This window comes from Pogona vitticeps, chromosome 5 (genome assembly GCF_051106095.1).
Source record: "Pogona vitticeps strain Pit_001003342236 chromosome 5, PviZW2.1, whole genome shotgun sequence".
Lineage (NCBI taxonomy): Eukaryota > Metazoa > Chordata > Lepidosauria > Squamata > Agamidae > Pogona > Pogona vitticeps.
In genome coordinates this window covers 107,306,360-107,321,740 of record NC_135787.1, presented here as the reverse complement: position 1 = coordinate 107,321,740, position 15,381 = coordinate 107,306,360, and the positions used below count along the sequence as shown (strand labels likewise).

At 39.2% G+C, this 15,381-nt stretch overlaps 1 protein-coding gene across 3 annotated transcripts in view; it reads left to right on the top strand.

Moving 5' to 3' along the window:
- Positions 1 to 15,381, top strand: part of SEMA3D (semaphorin 3D) — a 204,918-nt gene that overhangs the window by 108,672 nt on the left and 80,865 nt on the right. For all 3 annotated transcript variants that reach the window (XM_020800516.3, XM_073000805.2, XM_078394234.1), the window contains exons 4-6: positions 6,179 to 6,241; positions 8,952 to 9,071; positions 10,848 to 10,941. In XM_020800516.3, the coding sequence (XP_020656175.3) occupies positions 6,179 to 6,241; positions 8,952 to 9,071; positions 10,848 to 10,941 (277 nt within the window). The remainder of the gene's footprint in view (positions 1 to 6,178; positions 6,242 to 8,951; positions 9,072 to 10,847; positions 10,942 to 15,381) is intronic.

Below are 15,381 nucleotides of genomic sequence, written 5' to 3'. Positions count from 1 at the left end.
ATTTCCAGCTTGCTCACAAAATTACTCCCAAGCTGATGATACTTTTACAGTGACAAAGTAGGATATGGTTAGGGGACTGTTCCTTAAGTACCAAATGTGCATGAACATGTGTATGCATACACATGCGCATACTTGAAGTATAGCTAGCTGCATATTATTATTATTATTTTTTTGGAGAGGCCACACTACTCAGGAGGGTAAGTGAGGATTTCAAGCTATTACGGTTATCACTGTGGAATTGCTAGTGAGATCCACCCAAGCCTTCTGTCATGTGAATGCTATCGAGGAGCAGCAAACGTTTGACCAGCTGCCAACATTCAGGCACTGGGAGTGCTAGGAGCCTTCGCCACATCTGGCCAAAGAGATAACTAGATCAAATTCCCAGGACCCTCCTTTAGCACAAGCTGTTTGCCTCTCTCACTTGACACAGAAATGATAGATCACAAGCTGTTGCTCTTCAGAGCATCTTGGGTCTGAAACGTGTGTTTGAGAATAGGAAATCATGTCCTTAAAAAGAAAAGAGAATATTGTGAAAAATATTCTATGGACTCAAAGCATTTTGGGTTTGAAAATTCATAGTTAGGAACAGGAAATTCATTATGCTCGCCTCCTCCTTTCTTTTAAAACAGAATTGTGTAAATTCTTATTCTGGAGATGTGTTTGGTATATTTTCCCATTTCTTTTTAAGGTTCTGTTATATGCAGTTTCTGAAAGTAATGAACAATCTAGAGATGTTTCTTATACATGTGATTAACTAAGGATTATGAAAGCCAACTGTAAATCAAAGAGGGGAACTGTTAAGATCTACAGCAACAAAACACGAACACAAATCAGATAGTTACAAAGGCATGGGATTTACTTCTCTAGAATAGAATAGCAGCATTTTTGTCTTGATAATTCATGTCTTGATAATCAGCAATGTGATCCTATACATATCTTATTATGTTCAGAGTGTCTTACTCATAGGGACATGTGTGTTGCTAGAGTCCTCAATGGTATGTCCATCAACAACATCCTTAGTGCCCACCCGGCTTCTTGCCTTGCTTCATTTATTGCATCATCATCATCATCATCATCATCATCATCATCATCATCATCATCATCATCATCATCATCATCACCCTGTGCCATCAAGTCAATTCTGACTTATGGCAACCTTTTTCAGGGTTTTCTAGATAGAGAAAACACAGAAGTGGTTTACCATTCTCTTCTTCTGGGGGGTACCCTGGAGCTGGGCAGCTTGGCCAAGGCAACAGAGACTGGCTCTTCTCTCAGGAGTTACCACAGGGAATTGAACTCCCAGCCTCTGGCTCCATAGCCTGATATCTAAACCACTGAGCTATCCAACCAACTAGATTTTTACATAGGCTCCAGCATTTTCTTCATTTGTAAGAATGTATCTGTGCCTCACATGGGCCCCATTTTCATTCTTAGAAAACAGAAATTGCAGAATAGCACTGTGTTGTGAAGAAAGAAACAAGAAAGAAAAGAGGTTACAGAATTGGGGACAATATCATGGTGAACATGGGGTTCAGAGGGAGATTCTCTGGACCTGGGATGGGTAGGTAGGAAGCATCTTGTACACTAGAGAAAATGACAGAGAGCCAAGGATATTCTGTACATATGCTGGCTGTGTGTTGTATTTTGTTTTGTTTGTTTGTTTCCTTTGCTTTGTGTGAGGAATATAAGCTGGACTTTTTCTATAAGTAGCATGTGTTCTGTCTAAATTTTGTATGCATGACTTACCTTTTTGTAGGTTACAGTTATATTGTGGGAAGCTATTGTGTCTGTCTCTCTTTTTCTGGACATTACGAGTTTGTCTTCTGTGAAATGAATATTTTGTTGTGCTTTGTGGGGCAAATATATGCTTTCACATATTGATTTCAGATGCCAGCTTTGCTTTATAGTAAAGTCATAATACACAATATGCTAACCACATATAGCTTAACATCATTTTCAGTTTTACTCTAGCGTGAGTGTCTGCAGTGCCATGAATGAGTGTGTGGAACTAGTATGTGTGGAGTTGGAGGTATAAATCTTCATACCATCTTCTTTTTTTTCCCTAGTTTTTTTTAAAAATCACTACTCTGTCCATTTAAAAAAGAAAGGGGACATAAGTTAATGCCAGTGAGAAATAGCTGTGAAAGAATTTTGATTAATGATATGTTAAACATAGAGTAGGTTTTGTTAAAAAGACAGTTGAGGTGTTCTGAGAGAACTTTAATGCCATCATCCCACAATACAGAAAGTCATTCCAACATCAATGAACATTATCCTATGCAACTCACTGCTAAATATAAATTACTTTAAGTGCAGTAGTATCTGATATGAATAATTATTTCATGAGTTTTGACATTCGGACTTGAGGACTGTATACTTAATAACTGTTTTTGTAGCATCAATGTCCTACCAATAGTACTGAGTATAGGCTAGATAGCATTCAGTATGAGTAATTTAACTTTTATTCTTTCCAGATATAGCTTATGTGATGTTTCAAAAGACATGTCATAAGCAATGACATACGTATAATTAATGAGAGGTAGTCATCATAAATATACTGAGTTCTCCTTCAATGTAATAACTGTCTGGATTGTGTGACAGTATATATGTTTCCTCATGCTACAGATGGTCAAGTAAGGCATAAAAAGTGAATATACTCCCTATGATTAACTCATTTTCCTTCCCGTAATGGTATATCCTCAGAGATATATGCTTCAGGAGTAAATTGGAAGACACGTTGGTTATGCGTATCCTTATGCCAAATAGACATCTCACTACTTGAGGAAATATCACTAGTTGTCCAGTTTCACTAATAATCAGCCAGATGGAAACATGCAGTCAGTATCTGAATAACCTGCCAGTTTCAGAAAGAAAAAAGGAATATTTGGGTAAAATCTCTGCAACATACATAATTAGCAGATGCACACTAAGTATTCCTTAAGCAGTAGTATGGCTGGGCAAGTCCAGAGTTCAGTAGTAAACTATATGCAAAAGGTCTGAGGTTCAGTACCTTACATTCATGTGGAACAGTGATGGTTTTCTATTTGAATCTTGTAGATCCTCTGCCAGTCAATGTACAGTCTACCTTGTAAACAACAGTGAACAAAAAGTTATACTTTGCGATAGACAATGAAGATATATACATACCAAAGTACTAGACACCTTAGGTGATTGAATGTGAGCCATTTAATTGCTTTTTAGTCCTGAAGAGATTCTCTCTTCAGAATGGGTAGAAAGATGAAACTCTTGTGGCATGCCTACATTATTTGAAAATACACGTGGACACAGATACATACATGCTTCTCTAAGCATTTGCTGTCAATACATAAGGAATGTTTGAAAAAGGAGATGTTAGATGGTTAAATGATTCCCTCACGTTTTTAGAAGGGCTCTTAAAATTTTCCTCAGCCTGTGTGGTGTGAGTTGATTGACTTATTTGGATTGAGATTCTAGCTGGTACAGTTACTGATTTTCAAAGATCTTATCTCTTTTAATTGACATTTGTTGCAATAATGTTTTTATAGTAACAGCAGTGGGCTGCTTTGGATAAGGGGGAAATGTGATAACAGTGTTATAATAGTTAAGCCAAATTATGAATTAGTTTATTCTGAGGTTTTATGAACTTCTTAGTTACGAGAATTTGTTCTCAGTATAGTTTTGTATTCATATACAAACCCTGAATACAAATAAAGCACATGAATTAATTTTACATAAAATGTAAAAGGTGAATGTGTGGATTTGTTCTGTTCTTTAGTCATTTAGTCATGTCCGACTCTTTGTGACCCCATGGACCAGAGCATGCCTGTCTTAAACGGCCTCCTGGAGTTTGGTCAAATTAACGTTGACAGCTTTGGTGACACTGTTCGACCATCTCATCCTCTGTCGTCCCCTTCTCCTCTTTCCTTCACACTTCGCTAACATCAGGGTCTAGTTCTGTTCAAAATACATGTGATCAGAGGTGCGGTGCAAACCATCACATTTTTGTTTGCTTTGATTTATATTTTGTCTTTCTCAAAAAAATGGAGACAACATGATGTACTCAAGGTAAGCAGATAAAACAGATTATGGTATCAAAAGACAATTAATTAAGAAAATTATATTAAAACAAAATGAAATTTAAAGAAAACATTAATTATTTACCATTAATGTAATTTTACATAAACCAAGTATGCAAGTCAATTCTAAAGACTCTTAAATCTTATTCCAGTAAGCGAGATTTACATTAGAAGAACTAGGGATGTGAAGAATTGTGATAGACTTGCTTATTATCAATGAGGCAGGCTGTCTTGATGTGCCAAGCTGTCTGTTGAGAAATTGATTACTCCTGTGAGATTGCTTCCTTCCAGGGCAAGATTGAAAGAGGGTTTTTTCCCCCCTCACTGTTGAGGTTTCTGCAGATTGCATTAAAAAGTCTCAAACTGAGTTTGTTCTGCCCTCATGAAGCAAAGCAGATGTGCACGACACAACAGCCACTGAAAGACTGGATAGCTGGTCAAAGATGTAAATAACCCATCTGCTGCTTCTAATTTTTAAAATGCCAGAAAACTGTGTGGCAGCTATTGTAGATCTGTGCAGTTTGTACAAAAATCATTCTCACATATGTATGCCAGAAAATATCTCCAGGTCTCATAGGTGAGAAGGAAAAAAAATGTAGTCTCTTATTGTCACAGAGAAGAAAAAAAGAGAAGCAAGAATGTTCATCCCTAAGAAAGGCACACTAAAGTTTAGGGTGGTATATACTGATTTGTTTATTAAGAAATGGTTTGTTCCCGACCTTATCTAAGGAAGGGAGGGCCTTGTATAATTTTTTTTTTAAATACATGAAAGATGGTTTAAATTAAAGAAAGCAATAGTGGGCAGCAAGATGAACTGCCATTTTTACTGTCTCCATGCTGTTGCTTTTATCATGTGGTCTGGGCATCTGATCTCCTCCCATCGAGGCCATAAGAACTCATTCCCATAAGAGGAAGGTGCAAAATGATATCCTGAAATGATATCATTCTTTTGAACTATGAACAGCTCTTGGTAACAGTCCCCTCTGTTCTGAGGTGTTGTTGTCTTATAACTAACACCAAATGCTCACTTTTACTTTTCTCTTTGTCCCCCTTCTCTGGTCATCCCTTTGCTTTTTCCTGTGTTTTTTAGTTGTTAGGAAGGGTCTTGGAGTCCAAAGTGCCAAAGAGGGTTGACCTCTAAAAGTCTGTATCTGTCGTGGCTTTAGCAGAGTCTGAATTTCTCTGTCCATTAAACAACAAAACAAAAGTAAAGAAACTTACTGTGATGGTTAGAGACTAGTTGCTGTTTTCACCTGTCCCTTCTCATGGTACCACATGAAACAGTTTACTGGACACAATTGTATGGCATTGCTAACTCCTGAATTCAGGACAGGTCATGTTACCATGTTGCCAACTTATAGTCATTGTTGACAGTTGCTCATTATCAAGTTTCTTATGGTGTTTCACGGCTTTAAGACTGTCCTGGAGCTGTAAATGTATACTGTATGTTGGAATCTGACTTGGGGTGGGGGCACAGTTTTTTAAATCAAAAATTTGGGTAGAAAAGTAATCAATTTAGTAAATACTTCTAAAATACTGTAAAATAAGAAGTCCAGACGCTTTCGTGATTGTCATATTCACTGGGTTACCTTAAGGAAACCATTTTCTCAGCTGCATACGGGAGGGGGGTGCTCTGTGGATAAGATGAAAGAACACTCAAATACACTGAATGCAGATGGTACTTAGATATTTGGAAGAAGAGTGGGATGAATATAACAGGCAAATAAAAACAGGAATTTAAACTCAGGCCTCTACACAAAGACCCTGAAGAGTATGTGGACCAGAATCCTGGGTAAGATACGGACATTTCCTGTAAACCCCTAAGACACATATACTGACTTTCCACCTTTCATAGTATCCAGTAGGCCAATTTTCCTGCATTCTAAGGAAGAGGCGACTGGGGAATCTGAAAGGCTTAATGGCAGTCCCTTGCTATCTACAGGGCGGTGCCTCCTAGGAGGGAAGGAAGGAAGGATCAGAGCTGAATTGTGGCAGAAGTGCCTCCTGGAGGAGGAGCAAGATTGCAAAAGTGACTGATTAATAACCAAATATAGAGAAATGTAGTTTACATCAAGTATTACGAAATCTTCTGATGCTAAAACCTTCCTTTAAATATGTTACAGATATTTTGGCCTGCAGCAAAGGAGAAGGTGGATTTGTGCAAACTAGCTGGAAAGGATGCCCATGTAAGTACCAGGATGATATAAATGCCCTTCATTTGTTTTGGTGCTGATTAAAATCTATACACAGTGGTGCCTCGCTTAACGATGTTAATTGGTTCAAAAAAACATCGCTATGGGAAAACATCGTTAAGCGAAACACCATTTCCCATAGGAATGCATTGAAAACCGGTTAATCTGTTCCAATGGGAATGGATTGCCATCCTTAAGTGAAAATCCCCATAGGAAACATCACTAAGTGAAACAATGTTTCCCCCAAGGGAAAGCCATTCAAAAGCCCTGAAGCCGGCTTCAGGGCTTTTGAATGGCTTTCCGATGTCTGTTTTCGCTCATTTTTAAGTGTCTTAAAATGTTTGAAACCTGTTTTAAATGCTTGGATTCGGTAGTGCACCTTGTGAAACATATGCAAACTTAATTTGGTTTTGTTCTGAGTCTTCGTTAGTTTTTGGTGATTTTTTGTTTTCCCCATTTAAATCCATTGAAGGAGGACAAAGATGCACCCGGGTAAGACTGGGAAAGAGTCCTGAATACTCTTTGAGATGAAGGGATCGGCAAACCAATTTTCAGCTATCAGGCTGCTTGTCGTTACTGTCCTAAACTGTTCTGACCTTTTAATTTAGATTTTAATAAAAGAAATTCACAGCCATGTCAATGCTGTGGTCATGTTGGACACCAATTCTTCTCAATGTTTCTGTTCAAACAACATTCTAACAAGAAGTAGCATAGTTCATAGTATGGGGTGTCGCCATTCTGCCCCACCACCTCCCAAAATCACTGTGTCTGGAACTTTGCTATATCCTGAAACCATTGCCACCTGAATATACCACCCTGAACTGTACAGTCTTGTCTGAAACTCAGCAAGGTCAAGCCTGGTTAGCACATGTGCAGGAGACCATGAGGAAATACCAGAGACCTCTAGATAGGATCAGGAAAGAATTTTGCCTTGAAACCCTGAAGCACTGCTGCCAGTCAGAGTTGGTGATACTAGCTTATATAGACAAGGATTGAAAATCAGTATAAGGTAGCTTCTTGTGTGTCTGTCACAAGAAGCTTATAGAAAAACAGCAGCCTGCTGTACCATTGGCAACTCTGCCAGTAGCAGCAGAGATTTTCAGTAAAGAAAACAAATGAACAAAACATCACAGGTAATACTCATCATTGATGATGGCAAGCCCCCCTCTGTCCCAACCTGCACCATTTTTGAAGCTTTCTTCCTTTTCCAAGTTATTGTTGTTATTTTTGTTTTTATTGCCCCCTTCTCATTCTACCTGATTCCCCTTTTGTGAGGGAGGACCTCAGCTTAGTTGCAGTTTTTAAGTTGAGTTTTGAAGGAATGTTGGCAGAGGGCACCTGACTAATAAAGAATGATTGATGCTACCAAAGGTAAATTGTTAATAAGCCAGGCTTTCATTCTATTCCCTTTTCTAAAAAGGATCTTGTAATGGGTTTTCAGAGTATTGCACTGAACAATGATGTTTCAAGGATGATGTGGAGTGAAGCAGAGCAGAAAGGGTGATTAGACAACTTTGGGAAGAGTTCGTATAGAAGAGGTGGAGGAGTATCCATTACAGAGTGGAGCTTACAGGTTTCCATCATTCACTGTGAGGCCTTTGAAGTGAACAGGGATTGTAATTTCTGTGGATTTACTGTTTTCATCTATTTCTCCTTTTGGAGGGGGAGGCAGTGTGTGCTAGAAATGTGCTGAGCACAGCATGAGCACTGTATATTAACAAGGAGACTTCTGAATTAATATTATGGCTATTATTTGGCAGCTGCAATTAATTAAAGACCTGTGATGATGCTAAGAGGTTGACAGAGATCTAAGGCAGAAAGATCTGGTGTTACTCGAATTATAGATGGCAAACCACTTTTGTCTAGTACTTGAATTGTTAGACTGGCATATGAAAAAGCAGGGTTTTAATTTACACAGAACCATGGAACTAACTGAGTAACTATGAAGTAATCATTATCTCAACCTGACCTATAGAGTTATTTTGAATTTAAACTGGGGAGGTGAGGGACCACTCGGGGAAAGGGGGATATAAATGGCACAAATAAATAAGCTGTGGTCCTCCTTAAGCAAAAGTGTCCCTATTTCTCCTCACCTCCACCGGTTTCCCTTATATCATTTTTCCACCAATATTTGGCCCATAATGTGGTTCTGCTTGGACATTTCAGACCATAGACCTCACAAAGCAGAAACTTTAATCCAAATCATGGTTTGAGATGTCAAAGGGACAACAGGCAACCTGTTGTTTTGAGTAGTCATCTGTTCTTGTAACATGAGCAAAAGCAGAGATACAGTTTATTTTCTGTCCTCTGAGCTTTGTAACTGTGCAGATACCTTCCTGTATATGTGATGGAGCAGTGGTTTATTTATTTATTCAGACACAGAGCCAGGCTGTCTTCAGTTCAAACTGGGGCTTGGCAAAGCCTCTACAAACTGTGGCTTGACAGTCCAGATGCTGAGTCACAATTAGGCTAAGCTATGTTTGCTGTGAAAGCTGGATGCTGCAGAATACTTATTTAAAAAATAGTACTCCATAAGCCTCTTCATAGGGTTCCAAGCTTTAACAAACCAAGTGAAATTTTCCTAACTTATTAATAATCTTCCTATGCTATGCATTGGCCTGGTCAGTTAATATATGGATTTCCAACATGTACATTTTCCACTGTTAATGGTGATTAACAATTTCTTCCTGTCTTTCCTCAATAGACAGAATGTGCCAACTTCATCAGAGTCCTTCAGCCTTACAACAAGACCCATGTTTATGTCTGCGGTACGGGAGCTTTCCACCCAGTCTGTGGCTACATAGAACTGGGAACACACAAAGAGGTAATTTAATCCATTCCCAAATGGTGCATGACAAGGAATGGTTGTAACTTTCCCTAGCATCCATCATTTCCTTGAAAATACAGTCTATGCCATATAAAAAATGATCTGACAGTCCTTTGTACAAACAACAGGGTAATGTTAAGTTTTTACCAGTCATGTAAGAACTCATGTTCTCACATATTTTGATGTGTGCCTATTGCACGTTGGCAAACTACTCTGCTAGATTAAGGTGATTAATATGGTTCTACATGGACTCATTTTTTCTGATGATTAATTGTGTAAAGGGCACATTTCAGCTCAGATGACTTAATGGACCTTTCCCCAGCAGGGACTGGGAGTACGTTAATGAAACCCCAACAAGTCCATTGAAATGGGTAGCGTGATGTGGTGGGTAGAGTGTTGGATTAAAAGGCAGCTGTAGTTCAGATCCCTGCTGGACTGCAGTTTTCAGTGGCCCGTTGTATTCTTTTTCTCCCAGAAGGTTGCAGTCAGGACCGATTGAATGAGAGCTGTAAAATATATCATACACGATTTCTCCAGAAATCAGCAATACTGCTGCTAATACTAGTAATACATAATACAGTACTATTTAATACACCACTGCCATTTAGATTGCTGCTTCTACTGTTAATGTTAACTAACTCTGTTAGATAGTAATAGATGATAGCTGTCAGAACATGGGAATAATTGTATTGATCTACCTACCCTAGAGTTGAAATGTCTTGGTCATCATTTCATTGGGGCAGGAAACAAAGCAAAGCAAAAAACAGGAGAGAAGGAATTTATTTTCATGTTCATAAAACTGAGTACAGCTTCTCTCTGCATAAAAGCCAGATTGTCTTGTATGTACAGCACAATTGTATTTTCAAAAGCCAGGCTATTATACTTTTGGGAGGAGATAGTGCTGAAAATCTTGGTTTGCTGGAGTATTGACTCTAATCTCCTGTTGTGGAAGCAAATCCTGCACATGTTCTTCTGTTATCTAATGAGTTTTCTTTTCCTGCTGGCCAGCCTTTGAGACTTGCCCACATCTGCAGTCTTGAATCTCTTCGGAGAAACTTCATATCTGGCTAGTAATTGCCTGCCTTTTAGCTTGGTTTTGATCTATCAAAAATTGTCGCAGAAAGGGTGACATCATGCAGTGAGATTACAGATCCAGGCAGCAAAGTGGCCATGCCTTCTGGTTCAGTAAACATACAGGTATAAAAGTGTCCTATTGACTTTAGCAGCAATAGTCAGGCAAGATAAGTTCAAGGCAGTTGGCCCACAAGAATCTGGATGGTAGAGATTGGAAGAGCAAGGTCAGCCTTCAAGCTAGGATGTCTGTCCATCAGTTCAGTTACAAAGATAAGAGAAGCCTTGAATATGTTATCCTATTATGTCTGTCATACAAGTCTTCAGAAGGATGCCAACATTCATTTGGTGCTGCTAGGCTTGTGATTTCGTCATGAAGTTGCACTGGGCCTGTGCAGAGTCTTCCTAGAACACTTGTTATAATTTTGCCTGTCAGAGTTTTAGTTTTCCCTCCTTTGGGCTGAATTTTAAGAGTTGGACTCACCTTTTAGTTTCAGTGTGATCAAAAAAAACATACAGTTTAACCACTGTAATGACTGGAATTGTCTGAACATAAATCTGTGCATGAAAGGAGATAACTGCAAAGAAAACCAGAGACTTGTGATTCATGCCAACTCCCTTTCATATATGAACTTCTCTGTCTGAAATCAGACAGGCTCTTGCCTGTAACTCTGACATAATGAATATGTCCTTTATATGCAGGATGTAATGTTCAGATTTGATGCTCACAACCTGGAGTCTGGTCGATTGAAATGCCCCTTTGATCCTCAGCAGCCATTTGCATCTGTGATGGCAGGTAAGATCTCAGTTTCTGTCCTGATTTCCCATTCAGCATAACAGAAGCCCACTACATTTAAGAAAAACAAATGTGATGGTCCCTGGTTCAAATCCTCCTTCTGCTAGGAATTAGATGATTGGCACCTCATTTTCAGCATCAGCCCCATCAGACTGAACATTTGGTGTAATAATGCCAGTGTATTTTACAAGGCAGAATGACAGCATATCATGAACACAAAGGACATGCTGTGAATGTACAAGGATCACACTCATAGCATGGTTTTATAGGATGCACCAGAGCATAACATCTTAACCAGTGTGTTTGTAAGATGTTGTCTAGTGCATCCTGCAAATATTTCACTGTACTGCAGCTTTACACATAGCTATAGGCAGGAAAGATGCAATTAATACTCTGAATTGAGAGTAGATTTCACTGAATATAGCAGGACTTTCTTCTGCAGAGACTTGAGCTGTTAGTCTAATTTAAGTGCATGAGTGGAGATTTGCAATAACACAACCGTAATTACTGGGTTCTGTTCATGTAAATCATAAATCTACATTCATCCTTATCTTTATAAGCACCTCATAAAATTTCTTCCAAAGCCATAACTTAATAGCAGAGCAAATGCTTCACAGGTATATTATCCCAAATTCATTCACTGGCATTTTGAATGTAAATGATCTCATGTTCTGGGAAAGGTTCCTGCTGGACTCCTTGAAATGCTGCTTCTAGTCATTGCTTGTAACACTGAGCTGGGAGGTCAATTTACTTGAGCTACATGTCTGCTGTAACCAACATAGCACTTTCTCCATGTCTCTTGATTAGGGATGGATAGACCTTTGTCAGTTCCCATTTCTGTCTGTTCTGTATTTTGCCTGGTGTAAGTTTGTATCTCCTTGTTGTTTGGGAGGGTTTTCTTTTACTTAATTTTTCTGCACCTCTCTCTGTATATATGCATTTCCCATGTAATTTTGCCTGATACAGACATTTTTGTGTGCAGTTAATACAATGAATTTTGGTATGTTGTTTTCACTAACATATACAGTTTGCTTATATTTTGTCCTAGTATCTACCTTGTTGCATGCATTTCTGACTGAAAACTAAGTCATAAATCCTGAACGATAGCTCTGTTTGCAGTCACATGCATGCAAATTAGGCTGATTCACATAAAATGGGAACTGAACATTTCTCGTTTATCTCTCTGCTTGAGGTATATTTGTGTGTGAATTCCTCAGTGCTTGTATCTGACAGAAATACTTTGAAAGCATTCATGTGGAAGAAAGTCCTGTTTATTAAAGATTTGCATTGTTAAAATACAAGCTTATGACACCACCTAAGAGTGTTATTATCAGCCTGTCCTTTTCCTGTCCTTAAATCATAATTCGTGAAGCCAAATAACTTGCTGTCATGAAATGTGAGAATAATCACCTTACTTCAGCACTCACAATGACTACCTGGGTCATGGTTATTGTTTCATAGCTTCTACTCATTTTCATTTAACTTGTCCATCAGGTTTTGCGCCTTAAATAAGATAAGAGGGATGCACCATGACATTTTTATCTGTGTTTCTTTGAAGGCTTTGTCACAGCATTTATAAAAAGAATATGACTCATGTTAGGTCTTTGTTCTCAGATAATGAGATTGATGGATTCTAACCTTGACCCCTCCAAGGGCCAAGACGTCCATTATTAAAAGCACAATGGGGTTGTCTGTCTTTGGATGTCCAACCTCTTTAAAATGGCCTTAAAGCATTCCACACAGGATTCCTGGAAAATTCGCCCTATCTTTCCTTTCACTGAGACAAAGATGATGATATATTATAGTGCTTTGCAATTTTCTAAGATGCATTTCTTATTGAACTGTCACAGGGGGAAGCTATTTCAATAGCTGCATCAGATATCTGATGTTGAATTTGTCTTGATCATATACTACTTCTTGAAGTGTGTTTCTTGTGTCAAAGATATGGTCTGAGACTTGAACTTGTTTAACAAAGTAGATTTAAGACTGTGCTTGCTCAGGCAAGTGAGAACAGGCCTAAAACTTGTGAGGTCTACTTTGTGTATTTATTTTATTTATTTTTTATTTTATTGGATTTATACCCCACCCATCTAGACCAAAGGTCTACTCTGTACTTCACATGTCATTTGATTCCTCTGATCCATAGACCAAGGCCAGCTGCAAAATAATTGTTTGGAGAAGTAGAACCAAATGTAAACTGGTGGTTGAAGCCTGGGACCACTTACCCTTACTCCATGTGCAAAGTATTGGACAGCCTCGTCGTCTAGTCGTTTAATTGTGTCCGACTCTTCGTGACCCCATTGACCAGAGCATGCCAGGCCCTCCTATCTTCCACTGCCTCCCGGAGTTGTGTCAAATTCATCTTGGTTGCTTCAATGACACTGTCCAACCATCTCATCCTCTGGCGTCCCCTTCTCCTCTTGCCGTCACACTTTCCCAACATCAGGGTCTTTTCCAAGGAGTCTTCTCTTCTCATGAGATGGCCAAAGTATTGGAGCCTCAGCTTCAGGATCTGTCCTTCCAGTGAGGAATCTGGTTTGATTTCCTTTAGAATTGATAGGTTTGTTCTCCTTGCAGTCCAGGGGACTCTCAAGAGCCTCCTCCAGCACCACAATTCAAAGGCATCAATTCTTCAGCTTTCTTTATGGTCCAGCTCTCACTTCCATACATCACTACAGGAAAAAACATAGCTTTGACTATTCGGACTTTTGTTGGCAACGTGATGTCTCTGCTTTTTAAGATGCTGTCAAGGTTTGTCATTGCTTTCCTCCCAAGAAGCAGGTGTCTTTTAATTTTGTGGCTGCTATCTCTATCTGCAGTGTTCATAGAGCCCAAGAAAGTAAAATCTGTCACTGCCTCCATATCTTCCCCTTCTATTTGCCAGGAGGTGATGGGACCAGTGGCCATGATCTTAGTTTTTTTGATGTTGAGTTTCAGACCATTTTTTGCGCTCTCCTCTTTCACCCTCATTACAAGGTTCTTTAATTCCTCCTCACTTTCTGCCATCAGAGTGGCATCATCTGCATATCGGAGGTTGTTGATATTTCTTCCGGCAATCTTAATTCCGGCTTGGGATTCCTCCAGTCCAGCCTTCCACATGATGTATTCTGCATATAAGTTAAATAAGCAGGGAGACAATTGGACAGCCTACATATAAATAATAATATAATAACCTTTCAACTGCAGGTCTGGAAGGGACTCCATGGATCATCAATTTCAGCCCCTCTCAAGGAGGCCTAGTGGGGAACTGAACTCCCAGCCTATGACTCCCCAGCTAGAGATCTAAGCCACTGAGCTATCCAGCATAAACTGGATTAAGACATCCAAATTGCAACAGGTCAAGGATTTTAATAAGTCCTATTCAGGCATTCTCTTTTAAGAATAAATCAACATGCAAGGAAGAGGAGCTTGCTCATCCCAACTATCCATTCTCACTCTGCTCACATGAAGAGTAGTTGTTTAGAAGTGAAGAATTTCCTCTGTACATGGGAATTTTCAATGAGTGTCAGAATTCTTAACTTTCAGAATTCTTGGCTTTCACGCAGAGAGCCTTCACATGTACACTAATTACAGGGTGGGCATAGTTATGTCCCTTCCTTTCCACGTGTCTCTTTGGCCCTAAAAATAGAATGTTTGAATCAGGCTGGAGAAAAGTCCATACCTTGCCAGAAAACCAGCACATAAATCTAGTCAAAAGCAGCCAATGATATTCTCATTTTACACGTGAGTGTCACAGGGGCTGAACAAGAAACAATTAATCCAAGGCCAGACACGAGACAAGCAATTTTAAGGAACAACAGGTTGCTTTAATATACTTAAGTACAAAGCTCCAGGCTTTGTCTCTGTGTATGTGTGTGTGTGTGTGGGGAGGGGTTGTTGTTGAAGCTCCAAGTGGATTTTTGAAAGCAGACCAAGTGCATCTATCAGAAAGAGTCTGTTTCCCCATTTTCAGTTCAAGCCTTTTTTGGCTCTAGTTAAAGTAATAGCTTCTGTTCCAGAAGTAAAGGATTTCTGGGTTTTCAAAATTCTCTCTCTTTATTTGATGTTGAGAATGAGCTGAAGTGCCAATCTCTAACATCCCTGCAGCCCATCCATGATGGGCTGTAAGGCTAGCCTCTGCAATATCCATCATGCTGGCATTACAATACAACAACGTCTTGGGGTGGGGGGCACCCTGCTACTGTATAATCACAGATACTATAAACCCTACTAGCACAACTTGGCAACATGACAGAAACATTTAGGATGGAGGTGAGCCAAAGACAGAGCGCTGTTTATCCTAGAGCTGACATTGAAGAGTTGTTCATCTCCTTGGCCAGACCCTGATACACAATTATCGAGGACCAGCTGAAATTAAAGCCCTCTGTTTGGCAACTGTTGTCACATAAATAGGCTGTTTTATTAGCATGCAGTGGCTGACTCTGTGGTTTGTTCAGTTTT